At 45.5% G+C, this 20303-nt stretch overlaps 2 protein-coding genes across 7 annotated transcripts in view; both read left to right on the top strand.

Moving 5' to 3' along the window:
* Window positions 1–20303, top strand: part of ADK (adenosine kinase) — a 134116-nt gene that overhangs the window by 34289 nt on the left and 79524 nt on the right. For both annotated transcript variants that reach the window (XM_072131237.1, XM_072131236.1), the window contains exon 3: window positions 1039–1092. In XM_072131237.1, coding sequence (XP_071987338.1) covers window positions 1039–1092 — 54 coding nt within the window. The remainder of the gene's footprint in view (window positions 1–1038; window positions 1093–20303) is intronic.
* Window positions 11998–15191, top strand: LOC140105680 (uncharacterized). 5 transcript variants are annotated; one of them, XM_072129689.1, is made up of 3 exons: window positions 11998–14111; window positions 14378–14493; window positions 14572–14712. In XM_072129689.1, the coding sequence occupies exons 1-2, from the start codon at window positions 11998–12000 to the stop codon at window positions 14463–14465; spliced, it is 2202 nt and encodes a 733-aa protein (XP_071985790.1). In that variant the 3' UTR covers window positions 14466–14493; window positions 14572–14712. The 5 variants fall into 5 exon arrangements, with proteins under 5 accessions (XP_071985790.1, XP_071985791.1, XP_071985789.1 ...); XM_072129690.1 differs by having other exon boundaries at window positions 11998–13893; window positions 14002–14111; window positions 14378–14613; XM_072129688.1 differs by having other exon boundaries at window positions 11998–12316; window positions 12767–15191.

Genomic DNA, 20303 nt, shown 5'->3' with positions numbered 1-20303 from the left:
AAAAAGAAGAGAAAATTCTATTAAAAACTAAAAATTCGAATCGCCCCCCTTTCCCTAGAAGTCATAAAAATATAAATAGTAAAAATCATAAACGCATTAGGTGCCGCGTCCGCCAGATCTATCAAAATATAATAAGCGTTTAATGGGAACCCTTCACCCGGAGACCCACTGGATGGAATATCAAATCCTATTCTTGGGCTGAGTGTAGCAATAGTCAGTATATCCTGGTGACTCTCTAAGGAGCAGCGATGTGAGGTAGAAGTAATAAGGTAATTACCTCTGTATTTCTGATCCATGTAATCGGTTAAACCTATTATTGCGCTGACTTCCATCTGTCAAATCTGTTTACTTTAATCTGCGCAAGAATTAGTGAGGGTTTTAGCCATGATCTAATGCCGGGTGCGAAATTTGAAAGTATCCACATGAGGATACATGCAAATTGACACAGTTCTCTGATACTGTACTGACCTCTACGTTTTCCTACCCTCTTACTTTTATATGGTATATACCAGGCTTTCTTAAAGGGGTTTTCCCATCTGGGCATTTACATTAATTAGTTATTAAAAAACCGTTCCTGTGTGAAGATAATTTCTCATAAATGTAGCCATGTTGTCCCTTAGAAACCAGATGGCTTCCTTGGATACGACCACCCCACACTCTGGCAGCAGTGACCAGACTTGCGCTATTGAGTCCTGCCTGACCTCCCGGATTCAGCGATCATTACCACAGGACGGCTGCGGGACCTGCAGTAACACCTGGACATTTCATATACAAAAAACATTTTGTTTCTTTGTGCAATCCCTCCAGCAGAGGTGGTCGTATCCAAGGACACAGTCTTGTTTCTAAGGGACCATATCACTACATTTATGAGAAATTATCTTCAAAATATATATATAATCAAACTGAATGTGAATGCCCAGACGAGAGAATACCCCTTTAAGCTTTTAGGATTTGGTCATTGGTTTCTTGTTGTGTTTGCTTACTGAAGAAAATGTTGTTAACCTGACACTTAAGAAAACATTTCTTCTTTCTCCGCAGGTACGGCTTGAAGGCAAACGATCAGATCTTGGCTGAAGATAAACACAAGGAGTTGTAAGTCTAGTAAACCTTAAATTTATTTTCTTGTTATCCTAAAATCGGTCATATTCCTATATTCTGTTTACTTGCACATACTAGAATACTGGCTGAGGTCACGGGGTCTTGTAGCGTTCATGTGCCTTGTGTATTTTTCCTATTGGATACTTCCATACTGTCCACTCCATAATCTGACCTCCTGCCCATTGGTTATGTACCTCCCTCAAAGCTCCAGCAAATCGGTGATGTAGAAGTCTGTAATCCTAAAAGAAAAGGTAAGTACTTCCTTAAAGGAAAGCTACCACTTGGAAATGGTCATTCTGACCCACACTGACCTGCACATAAGGCGAGGTGAGGGGTGCAGGCACATGTTTTGGTTAAACAAATAACGAAGCGGATGGATTATAACTATAGATTCTCACTCGGCGCTTGTCTCTACGTCACAGCGCTTGGGCATTAGTATACTAGGGGAGGCATGCAGAGACTTCGGCGAGGAGACTGATGAAGCTAGGCCATAGCACAAGACTTCGGTGATAGTACGCACAGCCACCCTGCGATACTTCGACGGTCTCCTCACCAAAGTCTCACGGTGGCATGCGCAGCCGCCATGTGAGCCGGTGCTGCGCATGCTCTAATGCTCCTCACCGCATCTCGGGAGCGAAGAAGGGAGGGTGGGGGCGGCACTCCGCATGCCTCCCCTAGTATACTAATGCCCAAGCGCTGTGACGCTGTAATATAATATCAAGATTGTGTTTCTAAACAGGAGCGGAGATCTCCACTCTTAAAGGGCACCTGTCATCAGGTCTGTGTCACTTGTCCTGTCACCTCTACCTGTTGGAGCAGCTCACAAGGATCCCATCCCAGCCTTTATCTGGTTATTTCATACATTATTCATTGTAAAATCATCTATTCTTTATCATGTAAATGAGGCTGGTCACATGGTCAGAGGCAGTGATGTCACCCCTGTTACCCCTCCCCTCTCCTCCCCCTGCTCATGTCTGTGTGTAATGTATAGTAAAGCATTGCTAGTGTGTGTGCTGCATCTGCTGACATGCTGCATCCTCCTAATATACAGGTGAGAGACACAGACATCAGCTACACATGAATCTGACATGTTCTGCTGTAACATGGCTGCAGCCTGGAGCTGCTGTATCTCTCCTAAACACACACACATGCACACACAGGCTGCAGGGGGCGCCAGCACCAGGAAGCACATCATTATACAGCCTCACATCATTATACAGCCTCACATCATTATACAGCCTCACATCATTATACAGCCTCACATCATTATACAGCCTCACATCATTATACAGCCTCACATCATTATACAGCCTCACACCATTATACAGGCTGTCAGTCATGCACTGGGGGTGTGGCTGTACCTCCCACTCATGAATAGAGTGGACAGCTTGAATATGCTAATGCTTCATTGGACATTTCACAGGTCATTTGCATACAGCTTTAGGACCTCATTGCTTAGGTTTACAGGCATGTAGAGGGACAATGAAGGGATAGAGGCAATGCTCTCTAATGGCAGTTTATGAAAATATATTTAGTTTAGGGGGGTTATTTTGCATGACGGGTTCTCTTTAAAGGAAACCTACCATTTGATTTGATGCAGTATGAAGAAAACATAACCTGAGAATGCTGTAGTTACACTGATGCAGGATCATATCATGATTAATCCCTGAGCTGAGTGGTTTTGCTGAAAAAACAATTATAACATTCAGGACCTTGGGAAAGCTGGGTCAGGCTGGCTGCCTAGATCAACACATTAGATCGACACTGAACTTGTAATTACAAAAGGAGGTTGGTGAAGACATGACTAATCAACCTGAGCTGGATCACTCATGCACAGTAGCTGGGGGATGGTGCAGCTTCATAATGCATCACATCACATGGTAGCTATCCTTTAACCCCACAGCGCAAAAAGACGTGCTAGCACCACCTGCGGGTTTTAACCCTTTGATCAGAGCCGGCAAAACTGCCGGCGGCATTAACAAGCCAGCGGCGCATGGGTGACGCCATCTTGGCTCCGATAGTCGCTTCCTGTGACGTCATCGTGCATTGGCGATTGGCCGTCATGACAGCCACGGGTCACAAAGATCCAGGGCTATCTATTACAATGTGCAATTTGCACATTGTAAAAGATGAAGGACAAAATCCCCATATACTGCCATACTGTAGTATGGCAGTATATGTTAGGATCATTCAGACAAGCTAGGGTTAAAGGGCTCTAGGGGGTCTGAAAAATAGTAATAAATAAAAAAGAAAAAATAAATACAGGCAGTCCCCGGGTTACATACAAGATAGGGTCTGTAGGTTTGTTCTTAAGTTGAGTTTGTATGTAAGTCGGAACTGTATATTTTATCATTGTAATCCCAACCAGAACTTTTTTGGTCTCTGTGACAATTGGATTTTAAAAATGTTGGGTTGTCATAAGAACCAGGAGTAACAATAAAGCTTCATTACAGACGCCTGTGATAACTGTTACAGCTGATTATTGTAGCCTAAGGATAAAGTACAGGAAATTACCAACATCCAGAGGTCCGTCTGTAACTAGGGGTCGTATGTAAGTCGAGTGTTCTTAAGTAGGGGACTGCCTGTAAACCTAAAAATTCAAATCGCCCCCCTTTCCCTAGAAGTCATATAAATAAACAGTAAAAATCATAAACACCTATCACTGCGTTCGAAAATGCCTGATCTAGCACAACATAATAAAGTTTTTTCACTGCGTTTAACTGCGGAATGAAAAATGGCATTTTGAAAAATATAAAAAAATATTCAATAAATCAAAAGGTCGCACAGTCCTAAAAATAGAAGCATTGAAAACGTCATCAAAAGTCGCAAAAAGTGACACCACCCACAGCTCCGTACAACAAAGTATGAAAAAGTTATTAGCGCCAGAAGATGGCAAAATGAAAAATATCTGCACGGGGCATTTGCCAATGGGGCGTATGTAGCTGTAGGGCAGCCGTGAAGGGCTTGAACAATACAACTTGGCTATCAAAAGATTTTTGGATACATTTTTATATTGTCTGCTGTATATGTATTTCTAATGGTTTTATAACTTTTTGTAATTGATTTCTGTTTCGTTACTATTAGAATTTAATGATAACCTGTTGCTTCATATTATTAACCAATGTTCTACTAAACTGAAGACGGAACACAAGTTTATCTCGTCAGGGAGGACAGTGATCCCATGTTCAAGGCCAAATTAACATTGGAGTGGCCAAGGATCAAATAGGTGACCAAACTTATGTCCTGTCCTGACTTTCCCTCTAAAAACTACGCTTTTTGGCTAAGTAGATAAAGTGCAAATATATTAATGTATTGAAAGGTGTAAAAAAAAAAAATAATCAAAAAGTTGGATGTACCCCATAATAGTAGCAATCTACCAGTTACCTTTATCCCGCAATTAGCCAACCCCAGTATAAAAGAAGTTGTAGATAATAAAATATTTTCCTGAAAACGTTTACGCTAAAGTAGTAAAATATAAGTTTATCATGTCTTTACGCAGTGTTCACCATACAGTATAAAACCATTCCATTGGAAATAACAACTAAAAATTAACCCATCAAAAATTCAACTGTTAATGAAATAATGTGAGTGGTAAAAGAAATCTAACATTGGGAAACTACTTTATGCGTAACGCCCATTGCTGCAGCAGCTGCATCTCGTTATAGGCTGAATCCTGGATGCAGCTGCTGGCAAAATAAACTTTAAAGGGGTTGTCCGAGTTCTTGAAAAAAAGCTAAAAGTGGCCAGGACAGGGCTGCTTAAAAAAAATAAAGTCCTACTTACCTTCCAGTGCCCTCCGGTATCCAGCGCCATGTAAACAAACATGGCGCTGGACTCAGTTCCGGCCGGACCCGACAACCTTCCGGCCCCCATACACAATGCTGTGTATAGGAACGGATAGGCGTGGCCGGCCGGAAGCTGAATCCAGAGCTGCTCCGGCGGCCATATTTGTTTACATGGCGCCCGGACCGGAGTGACAGCAGCGCTGGATATGTAAGTACACCGGAGATGTAAGTACATCTTTACTTTTTTTTAAGCAGCCCTGTCCCGGCCACTTTTAGCTTTTTTTCAAGAACTCGGACAACCCCTTTTAATGGCTGAATATGCAAATTACCCCGGGAGCGAAGGCTACTCTACAAACCTAGTAGCCGCGTCATACCTGCCTCCCCGCTCGTGTTTTGAAACGTACTGCACATCTCCGGCAGTAACAGAGCTCTGTGCAAGCGCAGTAGCTTCTTTCCTGGTGCCGGAGACACGACTCTCAATGCTGAGCACTGCACTTGCACATTGCCGACGGAAGAAGAGGAGCTAATGCACATGGCTTCCTCCAATCACGGCGCACCGCTGGTGCCAGAGCATACTTTTGCTGTATCGCGGTTTAAACACTTTTAAATCTTTATATGTGAAGCAGCTTCGGTGCACCATGCCGCGTGACATCACCGGCTCTCCGGCACTTCCTATGTAGGCGCGTGCACGGTCGTGCGCTTGGTGCGCCGAAGCTCCTTAAGATATAAAGATTTAGTGTCTAAACCCGATACAGGGGTTTATGACACTAATGAAAGTATGCTCCGGCACCAGCTCACCTACTATTTAACGTGGTAGGTTTCCTTTAAAGAGAACCTGTCAACAGGTAACCCCCACAAACTACACGTGGTACCAATTACAATGTTCCACTGATGCCTATATCCATGGGATCAGAGCCACCATTCTTCTAAAAAAAAATAAAAAAAAAAGACTTATTGATTCCTCTGTTCCAGTCATGCAGGAGCTACAGTACAAACAAGATATCCCCCCTTCCTCCTAACGTAGGCGGAAGGTGAGGAGAGACGGTGGATTTGTGCTCAGTCTCTCCCTCAGAAAGATGGGGAATACTTGGTTGTTTGATATCAACAATGTCGGCTTCGGTTAGGATGGAGAGCTTGTCCGTGGACTGTGTCCGTGTCCCAGGACGGTGGACTGTGGCGGCCCGCCTCCAGGACAGAGGTCATCAATAAAAAACTTTTTTTTAGAAGAATGGTGGCTCTAATCACATGGATAGACGCATCGGTGGAATGAAGATGTATGAAGACATCTAAAAGATACTGTGTGTACTGAGGGGGTTCCCTGGTGACAGGTTCTCTTTAAAGGAAACCTACCACTGCTCATATGATAAAATCATGCGAGCAGACCACCCAGTAGGCTATTTAATACTGATGCCGGCACATACTTAGGCACGGCGATCGTTACTTTAGGTAAAAAAAAAACGTTTTGCTTGCATATGTAAATATCCCTCCGGTGCTACCCCCTACGTCATCTTCGGAAGGGAGATGCCTTCCGATCTTTAATTATTCCCGCCTCCTTCATTGTAGCCGTCCTCCTTCAGGTGCCGAAAGCCGTGACGTCACCAAGCTCTGGGCACCTATCTCGCATGCACAGATACTAACTCTCGCACAGCCGGCCGGCGATAGGTGCCGAGAGCTTGGTGATGTCTCGGCACCTGAAGGAGGACGGCTACAATGAAGAAGGCGGGAATAATTAAAGATTGGAAGGCATCTCCCTTCCGAAGATGACGTAAGGGGTAGCACCGGAGGGCTATTTACATATGTAAGTAAAACGTTTATTTAGCTAATTTAACAATCGAGGAGGCACACACCAATATGTCAGTGTGCTTGGTTTACAGTCCTTCATCCAGGTAGGAGATGTCCTTTAAGCAAAACATAAACCCCTGCAACTAGGTGCTGCTGTTTGTATGACCACAGCATCTAAAGAATTGACTTCATGTCCCCTGCTCGGCTCTGTGGATGCCATAGTCTTAGCTGGAGGTAGGTGGCTGGGTATGAGAAGATTTACCCCATGATTGCAGCGCTCCCCTCAAAGCAGGTCACAGCTTGAGGATGCAATTTTTTTCCTCTTTAGAACCTTTAACTTTTTTCAGCACGATGAACAACTTCAATATTAACTCTGTTTATGAAATTGCTCATAGAGCGAAAAACACAGTGGAAGGAAAAACCTTGCTTTCAGGATGTGTTCAGCCCCGGAACTTGCAAGACACTTTGTGGGGTTTTTTTAAGACTAATTTTGGATCATGTGTGGGGAAAATAACAGGGTTATAGTTGGTTTCATAACATTTGCTCAGACAGGCGTCGACTTATTTCTGTTTATGTTCTGTCGCTGTAACTCCAAAATAACTTTTACAATTTTAGTCAATGAAAAACCTGACAATGTCCTTATTGGTTCTTCTACTGTAAGACTTGTGACTAGGAATATTAACACTAAATGCTACCCTACAGGAATTTAGTATTTCTCTGAGTGGCCGGGTGCTGGTGAATGGGCTACTTACCTTCTCTTAGAAGCCTCCATAGAAGCAGGTGGCCCCCTGTCCCCACTCCTTCGCTCGATCACTGTTGGGGCATTAGCTATACGCATTTGTTTGATATGAGAGTTGGGATTGGGCCCTGTTAAAATAAGCTTAAGCTTTTTGTGGACAATTTTGTTTTGTATATGTATGTTTACATGCAAAAATGTGTCAGAAGCATTGGGGCCCAAGCCGCCCGCTGCGCAGTCTCTGCTCTGAAGCCGGAGCTACTGTGTATGCGCAGAACCCAACTTCACAGACAACTGCACGCAGCTCCTCGTAGCTGCACTCTGAAGATGGATTGGTAGGCGGAACGCAAGAGGCTACTGGGGTGTGGAGTAGCCGGAGCTGAGGCTACACGGCGCGGATACTCCACGCTCCAGTAGCCTCTTGCATTCCAGCACCCTGACATCTTCAGTGTGCAGCTTCTTGTAGCTGCGTGCAAGCGTCTGTGTAGCTGGGTTCAGCACATGCTCAGTAGCTCCGGCTTCAGAGCAGAGACTGCGCAGCGGGCGAATTGTAAGGATTTTGAAGGGAAAACCTGTTCCACAAATGTCTTTCACCTGTTAAAAAAACAAAACTGCACCTAAACCCACCTCAAAGCTGATTGTGCTGCGGTTTTAACTGCAACATGTGACTGCACCATAAGGGTTTTTCAGTGCATTTTTTGTGCAGAAAAACTCCATATATAATCAGTATTTATACAGTGTGTATATATATGTATGTATGTGTATATATATATATATATATATATATATATATATATATATATAATATTAATATTAATCTCTCTATTGCATCTACAAAAAGAAAATGGAAAAGTTCAGAAGCAAAATCTATCAAAATGGTGGGTCCAGGCACAAAAAGAACCCGGCCTCCGGTCCTCCTCAAATAGATCCACGGAAATCTTTATTGATTGTATCTAGATAAAATAGATTGATACAATAGATGGATTATTGAGAAGATAGAAGGTGTGATGGGGGGTTTGCACGCTTCTCTTGTTGCAAAAGTTATGACACAGAAACTTTGTTATTGAATAAACCTTCACATTTTCCCATATGTATATTATTCCGCCTGTTGGCTACAAGCTACACCTGCCTGTGGATGTGTGGAAGATGCACAAGCTTTGGTCTTAATGGTCAGCAGCAGGCGCTTCTGATGATGTCACAGGAGGCAGATCCTGCCCCTCTATCTTGCCGATTGTGGCTTTTTGCAGAGCTGAAAATATGGTTACTATGGGCCACAAAAGGTACTAAATGGGGACGGAGGCCAAATTATTTGAGAAATGATTCCCAGTGACGTCTGGAGTTTTAAATATTTTGTACAAATTTTAAAGGAGTTGTCTGAGAGGTTAAAAAAAAAAAAAAAAATTTGTATGTGGTTGGGCGGGGGCTGCATAGCAAAAATAAACGTGTACTTACCTCTGCGCTCCCTCCCGGCGCCCCACACTGCTGTCTCTCCGCTCTATGACCGTTTGCTCAGCTGTGAGTTCGGCGGCCTGTCCTTATTCCCAATACTGTATCATGTACTGAAATATGGGGGCAGCACGGGCCCGTGGAGGTAAGTAAATGTTAATTTTTTATTTTTTAGATGCCGACACATCAAATTTTTTTTTGTATTATCCTAATTATTCACACCCACAGCTGGAATCAAGCAGCCCTGCCCTCTTGAGAGCCAGTAACATCATGGAGCTCTCGGAATCTATAGCACAGGTGGAGTGAACTAACCTGGAAGCATTGGTGCTGGTGTATAATGGTGCATTATGCACTGCTGTGATAGGAAGGGAGGACGGGCAGGGCTGCTGGATCACGCCGTGGGTGGGAATAATTAGGATAAGACCCCAGAACCCTGTATAACACACAGGAGTGCTGGGTGCTCATTAGCATCATTTAATTTCCTCCGAAACAATACAAGACCTGCACCTATCCAAGGGTGCGGTCACACGTCGCGTTTACTGCATGCGTTTAAAAACGCATTGCTACAGCTGAAGGGATATTTCCCTAAGGGTGAAGACACACATGGCGTTTTTGGGCCGTTTTTACTAAGTGCGTTTTCAGATTTTTTCATTTTTCATTGCGCAATTTCGGAAAAACAGACAAAACCGCATGCGTTTTCAAAAACCGCATGCGTTTTCAAAAAACGGATGCGTTTTTAACGCATGCGTTTTTAACGATCTGTAAACGCACTTAGTAAAAACGGCCCAAAAACGCCATGTGTGTCTTCACCCAAATTAAACAGCTGTTAACGCTAGCGTTTACAAAACGCATGTGTTAACCGCGACGTTAACGCATGCGTAAACAATGCGTTAACAACCGCATGCGTTAACCGCGATGTTAACACATGCGTTAACAATGCGTTAATGCTTGCGTTTTGTAAACGCTAGCGTTAACAGCTGTTTAATTAGGGAAATATCCCTTCAGCTGTAGCAATGCGTTTTTAAACGCATGCAGTAAACGCGACGTGTGACAGCACCCTAAAGGTTATGGTTGCCTGATAATGGGTATTTTTAAATTTCCAATACGTCCCCCATGACGGCCCACTTGGAGGATGCCCCTTGACCTCTGTAGGGACAGGAAGCAGAGAGGTTAAAAGCCTCCCACCCGCATCCTCCCGCCAGTGTCTTCCTGTCCCTACAGGGGATAGGTCAGAGAGGCTCCTCTCCTCCTAAGGGGGGGGGGACGCATGTTCTTTTTTAGAGAAAAAAACTTACCGGGGTTACGCCGGCCTATTGCAGGTCGTAGTTCCCCTCCGGATCGGGTCCGCGGCCGGGTCTTCCCTCCCTGGTCCCTCGATGATCCGGACAGCGGCCTCTCCAGCAGCCGAATGGGGCCTACGCGAGGCCGCGCGAAAAGCTCCGTTCCCAAGAGTTCTTTGCGGCCGATGACGACTTCCGGCCGCGACCGGATTTGACGTCAGACGCGCCTCGGAGCGAACGAGCGCAGCAGCGCCACCAGCTAGGGGGATGGGCTCCCCGTTAAGGTATAAAAATTGAGCTCTATCAGAGAAATGGTGTCTGTTTTGGAGCATATATCGTTTGGTGGCCTGGCCGTCCCAGACATCTTTTTGACATGGCTGATGAGGCAGACTTGGGCCTACTCCACCCTCCTGGTTACGTAAGTGGTGCTGTATGGCATGTTCTAGTAGTGTATCATATTAGAACTCCAAGTTAGTTATTCCTTACCTTTCTCCCTTAGGATAAGGATCAAGGGACTAAGGGGAAAGGAAAAGAGGACAGATCTGAAAAATCTGAAAAAGCTAGCAAACCTGCTAAGAGCAGAAGTACTGCTAAGAAATGCAATATGTGTTTTCGCACTATGCCCGAGGCTTACCAGAAGCCCATTTGTAAAACCTGTATAGAAGAGTTTATGCGCGAGGAAAAAACTTCATTTATGGATGAACTAAAATCCTTTATTGAGGAGAAAGTAGTGGCTTCAGTGGCTTCGGCAACACAGAAGGAACCCCCTCCAAAAAAACCAAGATTAGCGGACATCTCCTCCTCTGAGGAGGAAAATTATGATTCTGAAGTCCCTTCCTACTCCTTGGTGGACACAGAAGAAATCGATTCCCAGGATGTAGGTCAAAAGACTGACCCACGTCACCTCTTTCAGTTGGATGAGTTAGATAATCTACTGAAGGCCATTCGCGAAACTCTAGACATCGAAGAGGAAGTCCCCTGCACATCTAGAGAGGACGAATTGTTTGGAGGACTGAGAGCCAAAAAACAACGCGTTTTCCCAGTTAACGATACACTTTTGGGGTTAATTACAGAAGAATGGAAGGACCCAGAGAAGAAGATCACAACTTCCAAGGGGTTTAGACGACGTCTACTCTTTGATCAGGAAGTCTCCAAAGTTTGGGACTCTGTTCCTAAAATGGATGTGCAGGTGACAAAGGTTGTCAAGAAAACAGACTTGCCGTTTGAAGACTCGGCGCAACTCAAAGACCCTATGGACCGAAAGGCAGATGCCCTTCTTAAAAAGGCCTGGGAAACATCCATGACAAGCCTAAAGTCAAATCTATCGGCTACCTCAGTTGCCAGAACCCTCTTCTTCTGGTTAAACCAATTGGAATCCCACATCAGAGAAGGCACCCCTAGAGCTTCTCTGTTAGGAAGTATTCCTCTTCTTAAATCTGCCACTGCCTTTCTAGCTGATGCTTCAGCTGAAGGCGTCCGTTTTGCGGCCAAAGAAGGGGCTCTAACAAATGCCACAAGGAGAGCCTTGTGGTTAAAACAATGGGGCGGTGACATTCGTTCTAAAACGAAGCTATGCAGCATCCCGTTTACTGGAGATTTCGTCTTCGGTCCAGAGTTGGACGCCATATTAGAAAGAGCCTCTGATAAGAAGAAGGGGTTTCCGGAGAACAAAGCACCTTCCAAGAAACCTTCATTTCGTCCCTTCAGGAACACCAAGGAGACCTTTCGGGGCAAAGGTAAACAGGGTCGCTGGAGTTACCCTAAAGGCGGCAGAGGTCGGGGGTTTCTATTCTCAAATTCCCCTGACAACTCCGGAGGGAAGAGACAGTGACGCCAGAGTGGGGGGGCGTCTTCTAGGGTTTGTCAACCAATGGTCTTGTATTACCTCAAACCCTTGGGTCCTGAATATTATCAACTCGGGATACAGGATAGAATTCAGTACCCCCCCACCATCAAGATTTATGCCTCCCTTATTATCTACCTCTTCCTCTACCCATTCTCTCATCTGGCAGGAAGTCTCATCTCTCCTTCTCGCAGGAGTGATCTCCCGGGTCCCTCAAGATCAAGAAAAGACGGGCTTCTATTCTTCCCTCTTCCTGGTCAAAAAACCAAACGGGTCAAACCGGATGATAATAAACTTAAAGGCCTTGAACAAGTTCATCACTTACAGACGTTTCCACATGGAATCGGTAAGATCTGCGACCCAAATCATTTACACAGGTTACTGCATGTGCACAATAGATCTGCAAGACGCCTATTATCACGTCCCAATTCACCCATCATCTCAAAAATTCTTAAGATTTTCTGTCCTCTCTCCAGAGGGTTCTGTCCTACACTTTCAGTTTCGGGCTCTCCCCTTTGGGATTTCATCAGCTCCAAGAGTGTTTACAAAGATCATGGTGGAGGTGGTTGCTTTTCTGAGACTTCAAGGAGTATCTATCATTCCTTATTTAGACGACCTGCTGATTGTGGGAAAAGACAGTCCAGATCTCATTATAGCAAGAGATCTTACGATACACAAGCTTTCAGAGTTGGGATGGTTAATAAACACCCCAAAGTCAGATCTTTCTCCCTCCACCCTCAAGAAATTCCTTGGGGTAATGTTAGATTCCACTCATCTGATGTCCTTTCTTCCTCAGGGGAAAGCGGAAGATCTGAGACAACACGTTCGCTCCTTCAGAATGAAGATTTCTATATCAATCCGAGGAGCCATGAAGATCTTGGGACTCCTTACAGCCTGTCTCCCATCAGTGGCCTGGAGTCAAAATCATTCTCGCATCCTACAGAATTGGATTCTGAGCAGTTGGGATCGAAGACCCTCAGGTTTGGACAAGAAGGTCATCATCCCATCCTCAGTAAAAAGAAGTTTACAGTGGTGGTTACAGAGGAAGAACCTGGAGAACGGGGTCCACTGGCACTGTCTTCCACGTCTCACAATTGCGACCGACGCAAGCAGTGTGGGCTGGGGAGCGGTCTTCCCTTCCCATTACGCCCAAGGTCTATGGACGCCTTCCCAATCCCGGAAGCCATCAAACTATCGAGAGCTACGGGCCATCTGGGAAGCCCTAAGGCTAAATACACCTCTCCTGAAAAACAACCATGTACACATTTTATCAGACAACACCACAGCGGTGTCTTACTTAAGAAGACAGGGGGGGACAAGATCGACAACTCTTTCCACCTTAACACATACGATCTTCTCCTGGGCAGAGGAGAACGTGCTCTCCCTCTCCGCAACTCACCTGAGAGGAGTTCTAAACAAGGAGGCAGACTACCTCAGCAGGGAACAAATTTCTCCCAACGAATGGAGCATCAATCCAGAGGTCTTCACCCATTTGACAAGTCTGTGGGGAATTCCTCAAATCGATCTCTTCGCCACAAAGAAGAATACGGTATGCCATCGATACTACACTCTGGAGGCAGGAGCACCGAAGGATCGACTGGATGCTTTCAGCCACCGATGGGTCGAACCTCTTTCCTATGCCTTTCCCCCTATTCCCTTAGTGGCAAGGGTCCTCAGAAAAATCCTTACGGACCAGGCAAGGGTGATACTGATCTGTCCAAATTGGCCAAAGAAGAACTGGTATCCTCTGTTGACATCCCTGACCCAGCAGCAACCAGTGATACTACCCTCACGGAGAGACCTGTTACACCAGGGACCGATTCTACATCCCGACCCTGGACGGCTTCAGCTAACAGCTTGGATCCTGAGTCCGAATTCCTGACATCGCGGGGTCTTTCAATGGCTGTAGTAACAACTCTTAAGGCAAGTAGGAAGAAGGTTACGTTCGCAATTTATCATAAAATTTGGAAAAAATTTGTAACATTTTGTGGAGATAATCCTCCATCTCAATCTAACCCCAATATCTTACAGATTTTGGACTTTCTACAGAAAGGCCTGGAACAGGGCCTTTCTACTAGCACCTTAAAGGTCCAGGTCTCGGCTCTTGGCGCCTTCTGCGATCGTCCACTGGCGGAGCACAGGTGGGTCAAAAGGTTTATCCTAGCCTCCTCCAGAATCAGACCCCAGATTCTCAGGAGAGTTCCTACATGGGACCTAAAACTGGTTCTAGACGCACTTTCCAGACCACCATTTGAACCTCTGGATAGCGCCAACATAAAGAACTTAACGTTAAAAACTACCCTTCTTGTTGCTGTCACTACAGCTAGAAGATTGGGTGAAATTCAGGCTATTTCAATCAAAGAGCCTTATATGCGAGTTTTGTCTGATCGTATAATTCTTACTTTAGATCCAGGCTTCATTCCCAAGGTGACATCCAGATTTCACAGAGCTCAAGAAATCACACTACCATCTTTTTGCGAAAACCCCTCCACTAGTAGGGAAGCTTCGTGGCACCTTCTAGACGTAAGAAGAATTGTACTAGCTTATATAAAAGCTACGGAGTCCTGGCGTTTAGACAATAACTTGTTTATTCAATTCCAGGGAAAAAACAAAGGGAGAAAGGCCTCAAAGACATCAATAGCAAGATGGCTAAAGTTAGCTATCTCCACCTGTTATACGCAACAAGGGAAGGAGACCCCAACGGACCTAAAAGCCCATTCCACCAGGGCTATGTCCACTTCCTGGGCTGAAAAAAGAGGTGCATCATTAGAGCAGATTTGCAAGGCCGCTACCTGGGCCTCATCATCCACCTTCATAAAACACTACAGACTGGATTTGCCTTGTTCTCAAGATCTTTCCTTTGGCAGGAAAGTTCTACAAGCTGTCATCCCACCCTAAAAATTTCTACTTATCTGGTAGATCTCCAAGTGGGCCGTCATGGGGGACGTATTGGAAATATAGAATTAGACTCACCGGTAATTCACTTTCCATCTAGTCCTCCATGACGGCCTATATATATTCCCTCCCTGACTTATTCTGTATGTATGTGAATGTTTAACATACAAAATAAAATTTTGTTGTACCTTCCACCGGTGTAGTTATTTGGTAGACACTGGCGGGAGGATGCGGGTGGGAGGCTTTTAACCTCTCTGCTTCCTGTCCCTACAGAGGTCAAGGGGCATCCTCCAAGTGGGCCGTCATGGAGGACTAGATGGAAAGTGAATTACCGGTGAGTCTAATTCTATATTTTAGATTACCTTTAAGGGCAAATGTTCAGATCTCCAAAGGTTTCAAGGCTACTTTATGATAAGCGAATCTCAGAAATTTCCTTACTCAGTAGTGTTTCACAGTAGAGACTGTAGAGAAGCTAAGACGCTGCCGGTAGATGCTTTAGAATGGGGTTCCTTATCCCTTCTCTTAAAGGAAATCTACTTTCAAAATCCATCATGACACACCAGGGACACTTACTCATAGATCCAGGCACCTTGCCTGGTGATCTTCTTATGAGTTATCCAGGGCCTCGTTCTAAAATCAACCTTTATGCCAATGAGCCTGAGCAACTATCTTGCCATTACTAACGCCCCTCTGTGCTCTGGATTCACAGGCCGTTACACTGCAGGAGCACTTCCCCCACTTCCTGTGTTCTAAAACTTCATTTTCTGTCGTGAAATTACAGCAGGCTGAGGGAGAAGTACTTGGGAAGTCTGGGCTATTGTGAGACATGTTACTACTTGGTGTAACCTCCCCCCCAGAGTCTTCCAGGCTCATTAGTATAATTTTTAAGCTTGATGTTCTAAGGAAGGAGGTTATGGATAACAATTATAAGAAGATCTGTGAGTAAGTGCCCCTGGTTTATCATGATTGCTTTTGATAGTAGATTTCCTTTAAGAAAATTGATGATGTGATGTGAGTAACTCTTTTGATCCACATGATGGAACCATCCTTTGTGAGTCCTGGTGAGAACATTTCATATCTATTAAAGACCCTTTTTCATCCGCACTGTTCTAGTGAGCCATGGATTTGTCTGTTGCTTTATACATTCTCCTGAGTTCGTTGTTCATCATCCACTCAGAGTATTTCTTGACAAGAAAAAGGGAGAGAGTTCTGCGTACTCCTCTTACATACAATGGGGCACATTTACTAAGGGTCCGCGGACCGCATGTCCGATGTGTTTCCAGTCTATTTCCGATTTGCGCCGCATTTAACAGTCCGACTCATTCGGACTGAGAGCAGGATTTAAAATTCAAATTGTGTCGCGAGACATGCACTCACATGCACCAGGAAAAAGGTGAACTCCGGGGACCTGAGCGGGGAAGTGACACTTGCAGGATATCGGGTGCAGGATCTTAGTGACTCCCCGCACAGCGCATTATACACGGACAATGCACTTACATGCACCAGGAAGAAGAAGGTGAACTCCGGGGACCTGAGCGGGGAAGAGACACATGCAGGATATCGGGCGCACGATCTTAGTGACTCCCCGCACAGCGCATTATACACGGACAATGCACTTACATGCACCAGGAAGAAGAAGGTGAACTCCAGGGACCTGAGCGGGGAAGCGTCACATGCAGGATATCGGGTGCAGGATCTTAGTGACTCCCCGCACAGCGCATTATACACGGACAATGCACTTACATGCACCAGGAAGAAGAAGGTGAACTCCGGGGACCTGAGCGGGGAAGCGACACATGCAGGATATCGGGCGCACGACCTTAGTGACTCCCCGCACAGCGCATTATACACGGACAATGCACTTACATGCACCAGGAAAAAGGTGAACTCCGGGGACCTGAGCGGGGAAGTGACACTTGCAGGATATCGGGTGCAGGATCTTAGTGACTCCCCGCACAGCGCATTATACACGGACAATGCACTCACATGCACCAGGAAAAAGGTGAACTCCGGGGACCTGAGCGGGGAAGTGACACTTGCAGGATATCGGGTGCAGGATCTTAGTGACTCCCCGCACAGCGCATTATACACGGACAATGTACTTACATGCACCAGAAAGAAGAAGGTGAACTCCGGGGACCTGAGTGGGGAAGTGACACATGCAGGATATCAGGCGCAGGATCTTAGTGAATTGCGCCGGACTTCATTCTCGTCGGACAACACACCGCGAGATCGCGATAGGACCGGGTAAGTAAATTTGCCCCATTATGTTATTTGGCTCATTTCTATATTGATTGGATAAACAGTTGTTGATTACAAATCCTGGAATATCCATACCGCTCTGGTGATCTCCAGCTTTGTGAATAACCTGACCTGATCATTTTACAGAAATATCTCTCTATAAATTATAAACGAACTGTAAAAATCCTTGCATTTACAGAGTATATATAAAATGTACAGAATATGTGCACAGATTTTCAGGTATAACATGAAACCTATTTATGAATTTTACAAGATGGACTATAAAATCCGAGCTTTTTGCAGTTGGTGATGTGGCCACTTGGGGGCACAATTGTCTTGCAGAATTCCCCAGCAATGATGAATGGAACAGATGAAATGCTTCCCCAGCCGTGCAGCCTCTCTGCTGATGATAATCTCCAGCACTTATGATGCTTAACCTCTCACACTCATTAAATGCTGTGATCAGATATTGGCAGGAAAGCGCTTCACTGTTTTGTTTCTCAGGCGCAAATGATCGAGACGATTTGTCAATGAAACATTTTAGTATATAGGAAACTAAAGGCGATTCATAATTGTATGGGGGGGGGGGGGGGCAGAATTAAAAAAAATTAAATGGCCTGGAAAACCTGTAATATTGGTTTGATTAAAGCTGCAAAACTGCTGCATCTGAATATTTGGTTCTGAGAGCCGCTGTTCCCGATTAGCCTTATTAGACGCGGATCATCTTGACTTATCCCAAAGCTTATCCCTTTGACGTCCCTCCTTTGATCTCCTAATGCCCCTTTCTTTTCTGCCTGGCGTCATGAATCAGCTGCCCGCAGAGCAGGATGTGGTTTCATGGGGTAATAAAGGGACAGACTGCAGAAGTTGCCTTTGGTTTTCATTGTCGCACCTATTTATTCACCTTGGAACACTTTGCCACCTTGGACATAATATGAATTTTTGAAATCCTGCCGGTGGCCTTATATCTTTGGCCTTAACGTTATGTGTAGCAAATATTGAGGCAGAAACAATGGGATGAAAGGCGATGGAAGTATGTGTCTTGTGATTCAGAGATCACATTTATGTTTTTCCCAAAGGGTAATACTCTTGTCACCATTTTTTAGGAGTATTTTTAGCTGAGGAGTATGAATTTTTCCATAATACAAATATACAACTTCCTAGGTGTATATAGTGTGAATAGATGTCTATTTATACAAGAAAATTATTGTAATATTGGGGCTCATTTACTAAGGATCCCGCATCTGCTTTTTCGTCAGTTTTCCCGACTTTTTGTGGATCGCGCCGGGGGATTGTGTCGCACGCGATCATTTTGGGTTGCAATCGCACCGGCTTTCACGCAACACAAATCGGGGGCATGGGCCAACGATTTCGAACTCAGCACGGGATTTAACATTTTTAAATTTATGTCACAAGCCAAGCACTTGCATACACCGGGAGGAAGAAGGTAAACTCCGGGGACCTGAGTGGGGAGAGACACATGCAGGATATCGGGCACACGATCTTAGTGACTCCCCGCACAGCGCATTATACACGGACAATGCACTTACATGCACCAGGAAGAAGGTGAACTCCGGGGACCTGAGCGGGGAAGCGACACATGCAGGATATCGGACGCAGGATCTTAGTGACTCCCCGCACAGCGCATTATACACGGACAATGCACTTACATGCACCAGGAAGAAGAAGGTGAACTCCAGGGACCTGAGCGGGGAAGTGACACATGCAGGATATCGGGCGCAGGATCTTAGTGACTCCCCGCACAGCGCATTATACACGGACAATGCACTTACATGCACCAGGAAGAAGAAGGTGAACTCCAGGGACCTGAGCGGGGAAGTGACACATGCAGGATATCGGACGCACGATCTTAGTGACTCCCTGCACAGCGCATTATACACGGACAATGCACTTACATGTACCAGGAAGAAGAAGGTGAACTCCAGGGACCTGAGCGGGGAAGTGACACATGCAGGATATCGGGCGCAGGATCTTAGTGACTCCCCGCACAGCGCATTATACACGGACAATGCACTTACATGCACCAGGAAGAAGAAGGTGAACTCCAGGGACCTGAGCGGGGAAGTGACACATGCAGGATATCGGGCGCAGGATCTTAGTGACTCCCCGCACAGCGCATTATACACGGACAATGCACTTACATGCACCAGGAAGAAGAAGGTGAACTCCAGGGACCTGAGCGGGGAAGTGACACATGCAGGATATTGGGTGCACGATCTTAGTGACTCCCCGCACAGCGCATTACACACGGACAATGCACTTACATGCACCAGGAAGAAGAAGGTGAACTCCGGGGACCTGAGCGGGGAAGCGACACATGCAGGATATCAGGTGCAGGATCTTAGTAACTCCCCGCACAGCGCATTATACACGGACAATGCACTTACATGCACCTGGAAGAAGAAGGTGAACTCCGGGGACCTGAGCGGGGAAGTGACACATGCAGGATATCGGGCGCACGATCTTAGTGACTCCCCGCACAGCACATTATACACAGACAATGCACTTACATGCACCTGGAAGAAGAAGGTGAACTCCGGGGACCTGAGCGGGGAAGTGACACATGCAGGATATTGGGTGCACGATCTTAGTGACTCACCGCCCAGTGCATCCTCTTTGGACAGTCCGGATCGGACAAGGTGTATACAACCTTTTCATTGTCTTTTTAGATATTTCAACCTGCAGACCAGAATAAGTCTGACGCCCCAGAACCATTCCTTCCCTTCCCCGAGCCTGAGCACACACTGCCTCTACAAGGGGCAGAGCCCCTCACTGCTCAAGCCTGCAGCCGCTGCAGAACATCAGGCGGCCGAGGAACTGAGCCCTGGTCACATGACCTTCTATTGTGGCTGTAAACAGGCCAATTTACCAGTCATAGTACCACCATATAGTGGAATTCCCCGTTAATAGAGTGGACAGCACGAATATGCTAATGCTTCATTGGACATTTCACAGGTCATTTGCATACAGCTTTAGGACCTCATTGCTTAGGGTTACAGGCATGTAGAGGGACAATGAAGGGATAGAGGCAATGCTCTCTAATGGCAGTTTATGAAAATCTATTTAGTTTAGGAGGTTATTTTGCATCACGGGTTCTCTTTAAACTAGGCTTGTTATTGAAACAAATAGTTTTTGCATGCAAAATAAAAAGATATTAACATTTTACCGTATGTAGA

The sequence above is a fragment of the Engystomops pustulosus genome, chromosome 11 (assembly GCF_040894005.1).
Source record: "Engystomops pustulosus chromosome 11, aEngPut4.maternal, whole genome shotgun sequence".
Lineage (NCBI taxonomy): Eukaryota > Metazoa > Chordata > Amphibia > Anura > Leptodactylidae > Engystomops > Engystomops pustulosus.
The sequence above is the reverse complement of the archived record's forward strand: the minus strand, read 5'-3'. Positions and strand labels throughout refer to the sequence as shown.